This window comes from Rhincodon typus, chromosome 15 (assembly GCF_021869965.1).
Source record: "Rhincodon typus isolate 14 chromosome 15, sRhiTyp1.1, whole genome shotgun sequence".
In the NCBI taxonomy this organism is placed as follows: Eukaryota; Metazoa; Chordata; class Chondrichthyes; order Orectolobiformes; family Rhincodontidae; genus Rhincodon; species Rhincodon typus.
The window spans coordinates 44,493,624-44,511,072 of record NC_063346.1 but is presented as its reverse complement, the minus strand read 5'-3'; the positions used below and the strand labels follow the sequence as shown (position 1 = coordinate 44,511,072).

At 43.2% G+C, this 17,449-nt stretch overlaps 1 protein-coding gene across 2 annotated transcripts in view; it reads left to right on the top strand.

Moving 5' to 3' along the window:
- The window catches only part of bcar1 (BCAR1 scaffold protein, Cas family member), a 228,219-nt gene that overhangs the window by 205,751 nt on the left and 5,019 nt on the right, over window positions 1–17,449 (top strand). For both annotated transcript variants that reach the window (XM_048605801.1, XM_048605800.1), the window contains exons 3-5: window positions 3,764–3,940; window positions 4,963–5,085; window positions 7,824–9,083. In XM_048605801.1, the coding sequence (XP_048461758.1) occupies window positions 3,764–3,940; window positions 4,963–5,085; window positions 7,824–9,083 (1,560 nt within the window). The remainder of the gene's footprint in view (window positions 1–3,763; window positions 3,941–4,962; window positions 5,086–7,823; window positions 9,084–17,449) is intronic.

Here is a 17,449-nt window from a genome sequence, read left to right as displayed (position 1 = left end):
CACCATTGCTTCTAATCTCAGTGCAACTGTTGGAGATCGAATACATTTGTTTCCTTTCCCTTTCCTCCCGTACTGTTTCTGTTACACATTTGCTTTAATGTTGCTTGTTGCACGTTTCATGACCCCCACCCCCTTGGCCTGCCTTATGCACACTTGAGCGCTTACACCCACGCGCACTTTCGCACTAAGTATTCATTCTCGTGTTGTTTCTGTAGCTTTTTGCAGTGCTCGTTACAAAGTTCTCTGGCAGACTGCACAGTAGGTTCTCATTTTGTCGAGTTCCAGAGGAGTCCAGGGAGATAAAACCCACAGTCTTATTTTGGAACCGTGAGTGACTGAACATAATTAATCTGGGAGGCGAGGGACTGAATAAAATTAATTGGTGAGCCAGGAGAGAGAGTCTACTTCTGAATACCTTGCTTTTTTTTCCCTTCTCTGTGCCAAAGGACTTATTTTAATTTGAGTTTTAATTTGTCAGACGTCACCCAGGATTCAACAGTACTTCAGGATTTTTTAATCCTCAAATGAGATCTTCTCAATGAGTTTTGATTTTTGGTCAGGGCTATCTGTTTTTATTATTTTAGCCTCAGATTTACTGTAATGTGTTAATTGCAGACTAGCCCTCATTAAATGTGATGTTTTATGCTGTTCTGGGACATTTTCAATTTGTTTAGTTTGCAATGTCTTTAGGTGTTAGGATCTTAATGAATGCTGAGGGTTGTACTGTACATGAATTTTAACGATAGCACCTAGTTACTGTAAAAGGCTTGCGTCTGTATAGTGTTTTTCATGACCTTAGGATGCTTTCAAGCACTTAACAGGCAATGGAGCATTTCTGAACTGGAGTCACTGCTGTAATGTAGGAAATTATGCATCACAAGTTCCACAAACAATGTGATAATGAGAAGTTTATCCTGGTGATGTTGGTTGAGGAATTAACATTGGTGAGGATGTTATGGAAAAGATCACTGACTTTCTTTGGGTTGTGTTATGGGGATATTTTTGGTCCAGACAAACAGAGCCTACCTTTAGTGTCTCTTCCAAAAGATTCCAAGTTTGACAGCGCGGCCGTCCTTCAGTACAGCACAGGAATATCACGCTCCATTTAATGCTTAAGTCTGTATTATGGGCCTTAAACCCATGAGCTTCTGATCAGAGCAGTGAGTGCTACCAGCTAAACTACAGCTTACCAAATCATCGAGTTCTGAGACCGAGATTAAGTTACCTGACTTGAGTTCCCTGACTTCTGAACAATGTTGCGTGAATGTACTGTCAGCTTCATCTGTATGATGTGTCTTCTCCCCCCACCGACCCCGATCCCTTCCACTGTTCCTTAGAAAGTAAAAGTTTTGAGTTGTCCATTTGCACATTGCTCTAACTAACAGCTGCCTGTTTTACCGGAGAATCATTGCCGGCTTGATGCTTCGTTACACTAGCTAGCACCTTGCTTTTATCTGAAATCTGCACTCCGAATCCGGCTCTCTCTCTTGGAAATGAAACGCCTTGAGTGTTTGTTTGTGGAAGGCATCTTTTGGACTGCATTTCTCCACATTTTGGGAACCTTGCAGTTAGCGAGACCCTGATTGTTAGCAGCCTGGACTGTAGGGACATGAACCTGGTCTGCCTGTATCCCAGCATTCCATTTGACCTCCATAAACACTCCAGGTCAGGTCATGCAGCCTAGACCAGAGATCAAACCTTGTGTAGGTCAGACTGGAAGAGGGGCAAGAGGTTGCCCAAAGGGTGTTAGTTAGTGTTATAGTGATAATCTTCCACTTTTATGAACACTTTATTAATTTCACAATTCCCAATATTTCTTGAAGCTGAATTTAATTACTTAAATTTACTATTTGAGCTCACCTGTTCGTTCATAATTTTGGGTAACTGCTTCAGAAACATAACCACTCCATTTACTCTGTGCTGTGAAAAGCAAAGGACTGCTCTTGCTAAACTAAACTCCAGTTTAAAAAAAAAACATCTTTTCCTCTCAAGGAAACTGCAGTGGGTGAAAAACCAGTTTTAAAATTATTTTTTAATTAATTCATGAGACATTTGGAGCTGCTGGCTAAGCAAGATTTTATTGCCTATTACTCAGAGGACATTTAAGAATCAACCACATTGCTGTGGATCAGCAGTCAGATGTAGGTCTGATCAGGTAAGGATTTCCTTCCTTAAAGAGCATTAGTGAGGCAGACGGGTTTTTAGGTCAATCAACAGTGGTTATACAATCACTTTGTGAGCTTACCTTTTCTTCTGGATTTTTAACTTAATTGATACTTACCAGCTGCCATGGTGGGATTTGAACCCATTCCCCCTGAATGTTAACCTGGTGTTCTGGATTACTAGTTCAGTGACATTACCACTGCCTGAGCCTGGGGGAATGTGGACTTAAAATGATGGCAGTGTATGGAGTGTCACCTGGGAGCTTGCTTTCCATTTCAGTTTTTGATTCAGTATCTTAGAGTATCATTCAGTGTCATTTCTGTATGTGCACCAGCTGTGCCACCATTGCTGTTCAAGGACAGTCAGATAATTCAACTAAAAATAACACACAAAGACTCAGCCAGCATGACATATTTCATGTGCACAAATCTTGTACCTGTAGCTCTGTAACATATTTCATGTGCACAAATCTTGTACCTGTAGCTCTGTAACATATTTCATGATGAAGAAAAGCTAGAATGAAATTCCAGCCTTGACCTGGAGAACAGAGGCAGTTTAACATAACGTTAAACTGAATGCTGATGGGCACATGTCATGAACTGTGTTGGCAATTTGTTGCTGTTTAAAGGATACAGGATTTGACCAGGGCACCGGGAAGAACACTTCAACTTCTCTATGAAATAGGGTCGAGGGAATTTTGCATCTACCCAAAAGGGCAGACAGGGCCACAATTTAATGTCTAATCCACAAGACAGTACCTTCAGACTGTGCAGTACTGCCTCGATACTGTTATGGGCTAGAACCGTGATTGTGAATGAAGGTTACAGACTCTGGGTCCTTCATGTGCAAGGAGGTCCCCAGGAATTATTATTAAAACTGCAAGGATGAAATACATTGCTTCCCTCCTGTGTCTACTCAGGGGCTCTGCTAGCAATGTCTCATGTATCGACATTAAACCACTAGCTTGCTCTTGGCAGTTCTGCTGACACAACACGCAACCTGCTGGAAGCCTCTCTCACACAATCTCACATATGTGTGATGGTGTTGCTTGGTAACATCATGTTGTCTTGTTGGGAGGAGAGATCATGGCAGAAGTGATTTAGTTTGCATGTACTACTGCTTTGAAAGATGCGCTCAATTAACATGTTAAATTTTGAACACTTAGCCAAACAAACTTCGAATAGCAATGTTCTGTTTGTTGTACAATAATATGTGACAAATCTAATCTGGAATTGGAACACATGTTGAGAATTGGCAGCTAAGAAGGCTAACTACCTGTGTTCCAATTGTTACAATTTACACTTGTGACATTCGGCTTTACATAGTCAGTGCAATTTGATGCTCTGATTCACTGGATCAGGCATTTATCCCTCCATACTCACAATGGCTGTTCCCAATAACCATTCAAGTGAAACCGTCATTTGAAGAATGTGTGTTGATAGAGATCATATGGCAAACAGCCATACAAGAGTGCGTCAGAGAATTTGGACTTTGTTTTGTCTCTTAATTAACCGAAGTCAGCTACACTGACACACCACCGGGGCTGTATCATCCTGAAGCTATGAACTGATTTACAACTGCAATCTTGCCTCTTTTTCAGGTTGTCCTTCCAACACGAGTTGGAAGAGTCTATGTTTATGACACACCACAGATGGAACAAGATGAATATGACGTCCTACCATCACGCAATCCTCCTCCAGCCGCTTTGCAGGAGATTTATGATGTGCCTCCACCTAGAGGAGGAATGGAATCTTCTAGCAATCAGTATGGGCAAGAGGTGGGTAACGGCTTTGGCATTTAATAAAAAAAAAGTGTATTGCTACTGTGTCTGAAAACCAGAAAAGCATTTGAAATGAAAACTGTTCTTCTGCAATTTAAAGAATGCTTTGAAAGCTTAAGTGTATTTTCCTCACTTCAAATACATATACAGATGAACGTTTCATTTGAAGAAAAGAATGACTTGCATTTATATGCCAACTTTCAAAGCCTCAGTAAGTCACAAAGTGGATTGCAGCCATTAATTATATTTGAAGTGTAATCACTGTTGGAAGAAAGTGTGTCAGCCTGTTGGACAGAAAAAGCTCCCATGAACAGCAATAAGATAAATGGAAAGGTTATTCTTAATTTAAGACTATTAAAGGAGTATAGACTTCAAAAATAAGTAAGAAAACCTTTTGATTACTGTCACGCAGCCTAATGAGAAGACAAGGCGTGCAGGAATAGAACATGCATCCCATTAAGTCAACTCCAATATAAGTCATGGTTAAATATTTTGTTGTAATATAAATACTATGCCATATTATGTGGTAACAAAAATGGATGGTTGTTCTTTTCCAAAGGAAAACAAAATGCTTGTGATGACAGTGCCCCTTTTTAATTGAGGACCCTTTTCTCCTCATAATCATTTATAATCTGCCTTGAAGTGCTGTGCAAAATAAAACAGTGTCACAAAATACAAGATGCAAGGAGAGAGCAGGAAAATGTATCAGGCACAGTGAAGGTCAGTGGAGGTTTGGTATTCAGAGGGGGTTATGAATAAGTGCAATTCTTCAAAGATTTTCATCAGCTTCAATGGGAGATTGGGCATGAAGCCATAGTCGTGTGTCTGGGGAATATCATAATGGATGCTTTTGTACATATTTATTGGTTCCACTGTGATAAGTACAAGGAAATGGTCACTGATACTTTCTGGATAAAAATTGTAGAGGATCATTTTTCAAACACAAACATCAGTTGTGTGAGATTAATGGTTGTTGGAGGCAGCAAATCAACATTGTTATACTGGTTCCTTTCCATCAGGTTTATGATACGCCTCCCATGGCAATGAAGGGTCCAAACAGCAGAGATAAATCACAGGAAATCTATGATGTGCCCCCCAGTGTTGAAATGAATCTACAACACCATGTGCAGGCTCAACAAATGGTGAGTATTCACTTCTCTTCAGAAATGTCTGTGGTGATTGCAGTACTGGGGTGTTGCAAGCCTGGGATTGGAATTGCATACCCTGCTAATCAGAGTTGTCCAGGGCAGAGTGTGGCATTTCCTGGCAGATGAGTTGTTGTCTTCCAGGTAGATTTAGGCAGCTGGTTCAAGGAACAATGTTTTGATAAAGTCCATGAAGCTGTGGGTGAACTTGCTGTACGCACAAAACAGGGAGGGAATTGTAAACACGCAACATGTGCCAGTTAAGCCAAACAACCTGTTTCTGTGTTCCCATTTTTATTGGGGGTGGAGGGAACAGAAATGAAGGGTATCCGAAGAAAGAAATTGGGAAGGATTTTAAACCTATTTAACCCATATCAGTGGCACTTTATGCTTCCACTTATGCCAATCCTGGCATTTGGAGCAACTCTCTCTTTTCTAGATGACTGCCCCTTACTTATTGCAATTCATTCGGAATAAATAAATTCTTATTTCTCCAGTTTGCAATGTCCATAATTCTCTGGTCACAGCTATTTGCTGTGATGATTATTGTTACGTGATAATGTTACAGAATTTCAGTCTATATGAGATGTTCTCTTGGCTTCAACATTGTTAAGTTCTCCTGTATGCTTCTCCAGATGCTTTAGGATAAGTTATCCTGCCCACTGTCTAATCATGTGATGCTGGGAAATGTAATTGTGAACCCATTGTTACAGGAGCAGTATAATCTCCTCCCAACATGTGATACCATGTGCTTGTTTCAATCTGCCAAAGGCTGGTCTCTAGACTGTTCAATACCTTGGTGAAATAACAGCAAATATAAGAGGCAACGTTGTTTGATTTCACAATTTGAGAACAAACATTTAAAGCAAACTTCACCTTTCTTTGAGCCTGTGACCCAGCCTTCTGTTTTAACATCCATTTTCCCCTCCACACTACATCACAGAGAACCACATGATGAATGCTCCCTGGTCAGAGAGAATTCACTTGAGATGAAATCGGGAGCACATTCCAGGCCTGGCTTCCTAGTTCTCCTAGACTCTGTGCTCCTTTTGGCCTGTTTTGTTTCCTGCCTGGACAGGATGCCAGTGGCTTGACCTCTGACCTATTCCTGGCTTCCTGCATCTGGAGTTCCAAGAACACCCGAGATGCCGATGGCAGCCAGTCTTGGGGGTGAGATTCCTCGTCACGTTACCTTGGTGCGCTCGAACCACAGACCTGCATGTCCACAAGGATGCCTAGAAGAATGTCCACAGTCTAAAATAGAATTGGAAGAACCACTTTCAACTGGTTTATCACAGAAATTGACTTTGCTGGATGTAAACTTTTTGTAAGTTTAATGTAACTTAGAACATTTTAATGTAAGTTACAGCAAAACAGTCCCATAAACAAATAGTTAGAAATCCCAAAACCTGACTTATCATTTTAAGTTAGAATTTTTTTTTTACTGTTGGTTATAGAGGCACAGAGGTCTACAGCATGGAAACAGGCCCTTTGGCCCAACTTGTCCATGCCACCGAGTTTTCCTAATTAAACCAGTCCCGTTTGCCTGCGTTTGGTCCGTATCCCTCTTTACCTATCCCATCCACATACCTGTCTAAATGTTTCTTAAATGAGGAAATTGTATTCGCTTCCACTACTATCTCTGGCAGCCCGTTCCAAACTCTCACCACCCTTTGTGTGAAAAAAATTGCCCCGATGGACTGTTTTGTATGTCTCCCCTGTCACCTTAAACCTGTGCCCTTTACCATGGAGAAAAGCTGTGGGCTATCTACCTCCCATGATTTTTTTATAAGGTCACCCCTCAGTCTCCTAAGCTCCAGGGAAACAAAGTTCCAGCCTCTCCTTAAAACTCAAGCCTATCAGTCCTGGTAGCTTCTAGCAAATCTTTTCTGCACGCTTTCTAGTTTAATAATATTCCACAATTTCTAATGAAGGGGGAGAGAATGGGCTCTCCCTTTCAGCCATGTTCTGTACTGCAGTCGAAGAAAGGAGTTTGAAGGCTGGGACACAGGCCTCTTGCTTTCACAAGGGCGGTCAAGGGTGAAAATCTTTCTCATTCCCTCAAATTCAGGAAAGTGCCAAGCTCCAACCTAGTGCTATGGTGGGCCTTGAACCTGGAGCTATCGCTGCATAAAACAGCACCGGTGTGGTCTTTATGTTTGTTGATTATGTTTATAGAGGGCTGGTCAAATAATTAAATATAACCGATGTTTAATCTGAAGGATAAGTTTCCACAGGTTCAAATCTCACCATGGCAACAGGAGGAATTTAAATTTAAAATTTGGAATTAAAAGCTAGTCTCCATGACAGTGCCATGTAACCGCTGTTGATCGGCATAAAAGCCCTTCAGATTCATTCATGTTCTTCAGGGGAGGAAACCTGCCATCCTGACCTGGTCTGGCCTACGTGTGACTCCAGACCCGTGCCAGTGTGGCTGACTCAACTGTCACATGAAATGATCCAGCAAGCCAGCCCATTAAAGGACATTTAGCACCAAAATGCTGGTGTTGCCAGCAGGGCCCATGTCCCACGCAGGAATGAAAAACAAACAATCCTGGGCGCTGCAGTGCACCAAAGACCAACCCTGTTAGCCTCCCACTGCGGAAGGACGGTTCCCTCAATCTTGGGGCCCTTGGATGCTCGTGCGTTCATGATCGCTGAAATCCACTTTTGGAAAATATAACTCAGTACCTTCCTCAAAAATTGAAAATTTTGGTTTTTTTTCTTAAACACAGGTCTATGACGTTCCCCCATCTGTCAGTAAGGACGTCCCAGATGGACCAGTCTCTGAAGATACCTATGACATTCCGCCGAGGTTTTCCCACAGAACCACCAAGGGGACGGATTCCATGAGATATACCATTCCACCTCAAACCCCAGCAACGCACGAGGGCTATCCAATCGATGATGTGTATGATGTGCCTCCACTGACGGTGAAACTAACAGACCCTTCCAACAGCCAGGAAATCTATGACGTTCCTCCAAGCCAGAAGACACTGGGAGGATATCAGACGAATATGCAGGATGTGTATGATTTCCCACGGGATCATGGCGTTCCAGCTTCTGGAGGCAATGTCAACGTGAATGAGGAACCGGAGGGCGATTATATTTATGACGTGCCGCCTCAGGTGTGTAGGGATGCCACAACAGAAGAAATGACCAACAACCACAAGAGACATTCAGCTTCCAGCACAGGCAGCACAAGGAGCAATATTTCGACTTCCTCACTCGACATCATTCCAGTGAAAGAATCTTCCATCTTGCCCAAGCCGAGTAGTAAAGAACTCAACTTGGACCTAGAGGTAGCAATGGAGATCTTAACGAAGCATCAGCAAAATGTGGAGAGCTCCATTTCCTATCTCATGTCCTTCATTGTCAGCAACTGGAGGAGTCGTGAGCACATGGAGGCCAACGTACAGAACATCAAGACGGGGGTGGAGAGAGTAAAGAATTCGGTGAAAGATCTTCTGGAGTTTGCCCGTGGAGCTGTTGTAAACTCCACGCAGGCGACTGACCGTGCGTTGTACTCGAAGCTGAGCAAACAGGTGCAGAAAATGGAAGAGGTTTACCAACTTCTCCTCAAACACAGTCAGGCTTTGGACAACTGTAACTGGGCACTAAACGTTCTTATCATAAACAAGCAAAGCTCACCTGACGATCTGGACCGGTTCGTGATGCACTCGCGGGGTATCCCCGACGATACAAAACAGCTTGCCTCTTTCCTTCATGGCAATGCTTCGTTGCTCTTCAAACGGACAAAGTCGCAGCCAGGAGATAACAAGAGTGCGGTGCCTCCTGCTGGCCTCGAGAGCGGCAGCCACTCAACAAATAACAATAACATTTCCAACCATCAGACAGGCCTATCAGACAAGGCCAATATCCAGGCGAGGCCTCTCCCGTCACCACCAAGATATACAGCTGAAGAGTCACCCGACACCCAGTATGACAACAACGGCAGTGGATGGATGGAGGACTATGACTATGTTCACTTACAGGTTTGTGTTTTTCCAAGATTCAGATGTGAGCGTTTTGCATCGCTAAAGCCGTGCATACTGTTGGAAATCACTTTAAGATCTAGAAGCATAGAAAATAGGAGCAAAGGCTAGTTCACTGTGCCTTCAGGCCTGCTCCACGATCAGTGATCATCCAACTCAGTACCCTGTTGCTGCTTTCTCCCAGTACTCTTTGACGTCGTTAGCCCTAAGAACTATATCTACCTCCTCCTCGAAATCATTCCATATTTCGACTTCGGTTGTTTTCTGTGGTAGTGAATTCCATAGGCTCACCACTCTCGGTGAAGGAATTTCTCCTCATTTCAGTCCTAAATGTTCGACACCATGTCATTAAACTCTGACCCTTGGTTCTGAGCTCACCAGTCGTCGGGAACATCTTTCCTGTGTTTACCCTGTCTTGTCCTGTTAGAATTTTCTAGGTTTCTGAGATCCAACCCTGTTCTTCCAAACTCCATTGAATATGGTTTTAACGGACCCAACCTCTCTTCATATGTCAGTCCTGCCATCCCAGGCATCAGCCTGGTAAGCATCCCCATAGGCATAAAGCTGCAGGGGAGACAGTCTATGTGGTGTCAGCTATTGGCTTCAGCTGGGATGCTGCTCTGGTGAAATAGTCACTGCCAAGGCCTTACACACAGATAGCCAAAGCAAAAATAAATCTGGGAGTAAAGATCAAAAGGGGATTGGGGAGAGAGAGAGGTGACTCTGAGCTTTTCCTTCGCTTAATTTTCGATTACTTAAGCAGAATTAGCGTTGTATTTTCTGTTTACTTTTGAGGCCATCTTTATTCATGTGACTTAGTTTCAGATGGAAACTGTTGAGTTTTCACAAACTTCCCTGTCTTTTCCATCGCCTTTTATCTGGTGAAGTTGGTGTCAATGTAGTTGAGATCATACCAGTGATTTATTCTTTTGATGCGTCTATAACTCTCTAAATGCACTCCAATCCCAAAGGGACAGAGGGTCACTGTTGGAAGCTTCTGCAGTAAGTGTAAAGGTAAAATTCACCATTCTCTGACTGGACCATAGGGGGCTGCCCTCCCATGAGACACAGGCGACTGGTGGGTGGTATAACCTGAGGGTCACCACGCCCCCGGCAAGGGCAGAGGCTGAGAAGGAGAATTTTTCATTTTACCCTCGGCCCGTGTGGGAATTGAACCCACAATGTTGGCGTCACGCTGCACTGCAAACCAGCTGTCCAGCCAACTGAGCTAACCGATGGCTGATTACAGATCTAAAGCAGCGAGGGGTTTTGGGGTGGAGGCTGCGAATTAGTGCAGCACAGATCGAGATTATACAGAGGGCACTTGAGAAGGAAAGCTGGGTTTATGAATCTTCAGCAAAGTGTTTTATGTGGCATGGAACTCTGGCTCCTGTAATGTCCTTGAAGGCCACTTTAGTACGTTAACTCTATTTTAAATGATTGACTACACTGACTTTGGCCCTCCTAAATCAGGAGTGTGCTATTATTTAATTGGTCTAAGTGGAATTCCAATGCACAAGTTTTCAGAATCACAAGGGGCCCCTTCATTCGATGAGGTCATCTCCTTTGAATGAAAAGACTTTCTGTCCACGAGGCCCAGGTCCCCTGGATTCGAGCTCCTAGGATAGCTTCGTAAAAGGTCCAAGACTGGGGATGATTACATGTATATCCAGCAGGCCATTCAAAGGGCTGTTGACTAACAGCACCTTGCTATTCACCCCAAGTACCTAATCATATTTTTATTAATAAGTTAGTGATCATGTCTCCTTCTAAATGTTCTTATGTTGTTTCTCCACACTACAGGTAACTTGCAATTCCCCACCTCCCCACTGTTTTGTTATCTGGATTTATCCCATGATTACCTATAAAACTCTACAGGATGAGACAGGGTAAATGCAGGAAAGAGGTTTCCTGATCCACCAGTGAGTCCAGAACCAGGGAAAACAGTCTAAGGACTCACGGTAGGATATTTAGGACTGCAATGAGGAGAATATTTTTTGACCCAGAGTGGTGCACCTGAGGAATTCACTGCCCACAGGCCAAAACACTGAATGTTGTCAAGGAGCGAGGTGTAGTTCTAAGGGCTAAAGGAATCGAAGGGAATGGGGAGAAAGCAGGAACAGGGTCCTGAGTTGGATTATCAGCCATGACCATTCTAAATGGTGTAGGCCTGCTGCTGTTATCTATGTGCCTGTGTTTCCCAGGATGTCAAAAACTGATGATATTATTGCATCGCCTTCCCTTCCTTCAGAGTCACGAGATCCTCTTAGATGTGAGTTTAATAAAGGCCGTAGAATTTCAGGATAAAATCATCACTCCACTTCAGAGTTTTTTGCTCGATGCCTGGTGTTCAACCTGTTCTCGTCCTTCTTACCAATCTAAAGTCCAAACATTGAATGTTGGCCCTTGCTTTGTGCAGCAGGATTGCTGTCGTGTAATTAATCCCTTCATTGAACAGCCACGATTGATGAAGATGCAGTTTAAGGACCCAACACAATAGCAGGGAAAGGTTTATTCTTTTTAATTAATGCACTCTGATGTGCACGGTGGGGTTAGAGGTGAAGTATGAAATAAAAAGGTCTATTCACCAGTATTGTTAATTGAATTATCATGTGTATTGAGGAAGAGAGATAACTGCTTTATTAAAATAATGATGTTGGAAGATTGACACTAGACGATTTTTAGCTGATAGAAGGAACACAGTCCAAACCATGCAGGAAAAAGGATTTGTGAGAGAACATGAAGTGTGTTTAACCTCGGGAGATAAACCCTGCTGTGACTCGGACACAATACAGTGTTGCTCGTGTACAATAAATAGCAAGAAAGGAAAACCCTGCACATGCTGAAAATCTGAAGCTGAAACAAAAACTAGGGCAAGCATTTGAAATGTCAGCCACCATCTGTGGAGAGAACCAGATCAGCTTGTGTTTCCAGGGAAGGCCTTTCTTCACAACTCTTCTCACTGGGTCATGGGAAGGCTTCCCACCCGGAATGCTTATTTTCTCCATTGATGCTGACTGTCCAAATGCTTTGAACATTTTCTGGACAGAAAACAGATTGTGATGTTAGCCACAGCTGTTAGCTGTGGATAAGGTCAGTACACCTCTTCAGTCTAACATGTAGAGATCGCGAGAGTTGGGCACTATTGCAAACTGATCACAAAAGTGTTTCTCTTCTGAACATGGGTTACAGCCATCGCAGGCCATTTCTTGCCCATTTTTAATTGCCCAGAGGGCAGTTGTGATTCAATCACGTTGCTGTGGGTCTTGAGTTAGAAGGAGGTCAGAGCCGGTTCAGGCAGCATATGTTCCTTTCCTGTCGTGGGATTTGAACCAAGGATATTACCCTGGATTACTAGTGCAGTGACATTACCACTGCATCGGTGGCATAGTGGCTCAGTGGTTAGCACTGCTGCTTCACAGCACTAGGGACCCGGGTTTGATTCTACCCTCTGGCAACTGTCTATGTGGAGTTTGCACATTCTCCCTGAATCTGTGCGGGTCCCCTCTGGGTGTTCCAGTTTCCCCAAACAGTCCAAAGATGTGCAGGTTAGGTGGATTGGCCATGGGAAATTGCCCATAGTGTCCAGGGATGTGCAGGCTGGATGGATTGGCCATGGGAAATTGCCCATAGTGTTCAGGTATGTGCAGGATAAGTGGATTAGCCATGGGAAATGCAGGATTACAGGGATAGTGTAGGGGGATACGTCTGGGTGGGATGCTCTTCGGAGGATCAATATGGACCTGTTGGCCTGCTTCCACACTAGGGATTCTGTGATCACTTCCATCAGTGTAAATTGAAGCCTTCCATATCTCTTCAGCGACAGCCTCAGACTGTGCCTGAGTGGATATCTTCACACTGGGTGCCACTAATCTCTCTCTTCCAGATATTAACCCTTTCAGACCCATGACCCATTCTGGGCAGAGCTGACTGCATAGTCGGGAAGCAGGCTTTCTCAAAAGTACCTGAGACATGATGTGACAGGCTGGAGGTGGGTGTATTCGGGCAGGGGGATTGCTGCTGGTGTGTGTACTTGGTGGCCAGCAGTGATGGTGTGACCATAGCATGGTGGGGGGAGTGGGGTGGGGTAGGGTTCGTTGAGGAGGAGATTACTGAGGTGAGTGGGCAAGGACATTGAGATATTTGAAACCAAGGGCAAGGATATAAAATTAACACCAGGCAAAGTCTGAACTTGCTGCAAGTTGAAGGTAAATTTAAAAATAATTCCAGTGCAACAAGATGGCCTTTAGTACTGTCTGTGACTAATTGAAGGAGAAACAACACAAGTGTTTCCATGTACCAGGTGTATAGAAGAAGAAAAACAGTTGCTGCTGTTCTGGAATTTTTACTATTTAAACCCAGTACACGGGCCACGTTTTATTGGAGGAAAAATAAACTGTCCTTGCTTTCTCTTAACAGATACTTTACTAAACTGTGATCAGATTATAACTGCTTAGTCATTGACCATTTCCTTCAGATCCAAGGACAGATAATCGACAATGTCCATTATTTATAGGAAAAAGAAACATCTCAATATGAAAATCTGACCTTACACTGTAATCCAATGTAATTAAAATGCTTCCTCTGTAGAGACTTGGAAGCAACGTGATCCTACAGCACCATCTTGTGGTGCTATTGCAGATGATGCTGTTTTACGATGTACAACATAGGGTGGGCTGATTTTCCACTCCTGCTCTGCCCGGTTACAAGTCAGACAGAAGGTATCTGTGGAATTGGACACTTGAACAAACCTGGACAGAAGCCTGGGCCTCGTTAGAGATTCACTCACCAGCCCAGAGAGATTTTTCTGTCAGCCTCAAAGATAAAAGATCACTGTTTGTTTTGGGTCTTCCATGGCCCCGCTTTCAAACACTCATTTTTGATTGGAGCAGAATGTCAAGCCTCAAGTTAATTCAATGCCCCCACTCATGGTCTTTTCCCCAGACCCTGCTTCTTTTGCCCCGATATTATTGTCCCGACATTGTCAGCTATGTATTCAACCGTCTGTACCCTATGTCTTAGAGTTCCCTCCCCAAAACTGTACCCCTCTCCGCCTCTTGTGCAGATTAAAACCTACCCCTTTGGCCAGAGGTTTGGTAACCTGCTCTAATGACTACTCCTTTAACTCTGTGTCACCTTTTGCCCAGTTGTACTCCAATAAAGTGCCTTGGGACATTTTACTAGGTTAATGAAGTCATTAAAATGCAAGTTGTTGCCTTTCTATACTGAAACAGTTTTGGTATTATCTAGGATAACTTATTGACAGAGGGACTGAAAACCTGGGGAAATTTGATCTGATTAGAGGGCTAACAAGGGTTTGTAATGGGCAGATCATGTCTAACAAACGTAATTGAATTTTTGAGGAAATAACTAAAATAGTAGACAGGACAATGTTAATGGATGTAAATGAATACATACATCCAGAAGCCAGATAATAAATTTCTACATAAAAGACTATTAGCTGAAATCAAAATTCATGTAACTGGGTGGTAGAAGACAAATTTATCTAATTTGAACAAAATGAATTGTGATTTTCTGGAACGATCCATGTGAGAGTTTCCAATATTCACTTTATTTATGTTAAGCATGATGGTGGGCCACAACTGGTTGTACATTAAGCAGCGTATGAAGTTTTAGAGATGATATTTTTTTTTAAGTGGGATGTTAAAATCGTGGCAAATGGATTATGCAAGTAAGTGTGAATTCTTCATCAATTCTGGATCGGAAAAGGATACTTTACAAAAATGGTGAAAAGCTAGGAGCAGTGGATGTTCAAGGAAGTTTCAGGTTAATCTACATGGATCAATCAGGCCACCATAGTCTTACCAGACGGTAGGGCTGCTCTGTCATTAGAGAGAGCCAACTGATGGTGGTTTAACCTGAGGGTCACCACGCCTGAGGCATGGGGAGAGGTTGAGAAGGAGAATCCTTCACGGTAACCTCAGCCAGTGAGGGAATTGAACCCACTCTGTTGGCTTTGCAAACCAACTATCTCGCCAACTGAGTTAAGCCGACCCCCATATATGAAGCAGCAGTCAAGCAGATTAATAAAATGTTAGTCTTTAAAATCAGAAGGCTGTAATATAAAGGGGAGGGTGTTTCACTGCAGCTTTGGAAAGCCATGGTTTGACCGCATCTGGAATATTGTAAACTCTTTGGGGTGGTAAACCTTAAAGTACATATAGTCTTTCGAAGGTGTGCAGTGCAGAATATTATGGAGAGTCCAGGATTAGGTTATGAGGGCACCCAACAGAAGTTAGGTTTGTATTCCTCGCATTATAGAAGGTTAAGAGGTGAATTGATCGACAATTTTAGGCTTTTGAATGGAACATATAGGGTAAATGGAGAGGAACTTTTTCCATTGATGGTGGAACTTTAAGATAAGGGAACAAATCCTTAAAATTCATAGAATCATAGAATTCCTGTAGCATGGAAGCATGTCATTCAGCCTGTCCAATCCACACTGACTTCCCGAAGAGCATTTCACCTGGACCCACCTCCCTACCCATGGCTAACCCGTCTAACCTGCACATCCCTGGACACTATGGGCAATTTAGCATGGCCAATCCGCCTAACCTGCACATTTTTGGACTGTTTAGGGAAACTGGAACACCTGGAGGAATCCCGCACAGACACCGGGAGAATGTGCAAACTCCACACAGACAGTCACCCTAGTATGGGATCGAGCCCTGGTCCCTGGTGCTGTGAGGCAGCAGTGCTAAGCACTGTGCCACCGTGCCACCCTAACGTCAAGCTAATCGGGTTCAACAATGCTTTGTGAAGAAACCGTGTTGGAACAGTGGGACTTTTTCCAACAGAAGTTAGTGGCTGCTCACTGTCAATTAATAATTTGAAATCTGAGATCAGATTGACTGTTTGTTTTTCAAACCAGGAGTATTAAAGAATGTTGGGCCAAAGTAGTGTTAAAACACAGCTCAGCTATTTTCACATTGAGTGACAGAGTAGGCTGAAGGGACTGAGTTGGTTTACTGCAATGTTCTCGGGTTCTGGACTTTTCAATGCTCCAATGTGTTTTCTGAAACCCTTCCAAAATAGTACCCCACAAGTTACTTTTAGAAAGAAAAGTTCACTTTGAAGTTCCAGAAGATGTTTATGTCCAGCGTGAGGAAGCTTTTCCTCCACGGAATCACCAGAGAAGGAGGCCACTCAGCCTGTTAATATCCCTGCTGGCTCTGTGTAAATTGGACTCAGCCAGGCCCACTCCTGTACCCTTTCCCCAGAGCCTTGCATGATTCCTCTGCAGATGAAAATCCAATTCCTTTTGGAAAGCCACGAATTGAGTCTGCCTCCACTACACTCCCAGGCAGGAGATTCCAGATCTTAGACATTCCCTGTGTAAAAAGTTAATCTGCAGAATTATCAATGTCTTTGTGATGAGCAACACTGGTAACTCACAGAGAGTGTTGTTTATTCCTGTAAGACAGCTCGATGGTGAGTATCTTATTCACTTAAAGAGGTGGAGGTCTCCGGGCAGAAATCAGAGCTGCCTAAAAACTACCCATAGCTATTTGAAAGAGCTTCCCTTATTTTATAAATCGCTGTAAAGGAAGAATCGAGGGGAGAGTTCAGCATTCCAGCAAGTGTGATGATCCTCACTCTCCTGCTGCTTCAGCGCATTTCTCCGACAGTGACCCATTCACTTCCAAACTGCGTCAGTTCACCTTCACTGCCATTATTGCAGCAAACATGTGTTTCAGAGCATTGCAAACCCATAACCAAAAAAAAGAGTTTTGTGTTAAATTAAGATATGGCTCAAATTCGTTTTCTAAAACAGAATAACTTTCTGCATGGAATCTGAGCTGATGCACAAAATTATTTAATTTAAAGAGCATTTTAAATTCATCTGCAATGAAATGTTCTTCCAGTACATTTTGCTTTAATTACTCAGCAGCTTTTGGTCTGTAATGCAGTTTATGTTTGTTTTATTTTCCTTGGCTCCTTTTCTTGAAGGCACTGACATTTGGTCTGGGTGGATGGGGTCACGTGTAATCTGAGCCTGTGGAAGAGTCTTGTTGCACCTAGACTTAATCCTGACTTCCTCAGACTCCCTCTCGGTCTGTAGCATTGATGGGGATCAGTATTGGGAACCCTGTTAGATTCCTGCACTCCTCTTCCCCAGTGCGAGCTGGTGCTTCCCTTAGCTCAGTAATGTTTCACACAGTCTCAGGAGTGCTGAGACCAGTTGTAACACCTTGATGCTTTCCTGTTTGTGGCTAATTCTGAGCTGCAATGCGAGTTACATCTGAGAAATACTTCTGAAGCAATAAAACAAAATCGCAGAATGGATCACGTTATCAATGTCTGCTTTACATCGTTACTATTAGTAGTGCGGTGGTCAGTGTGGT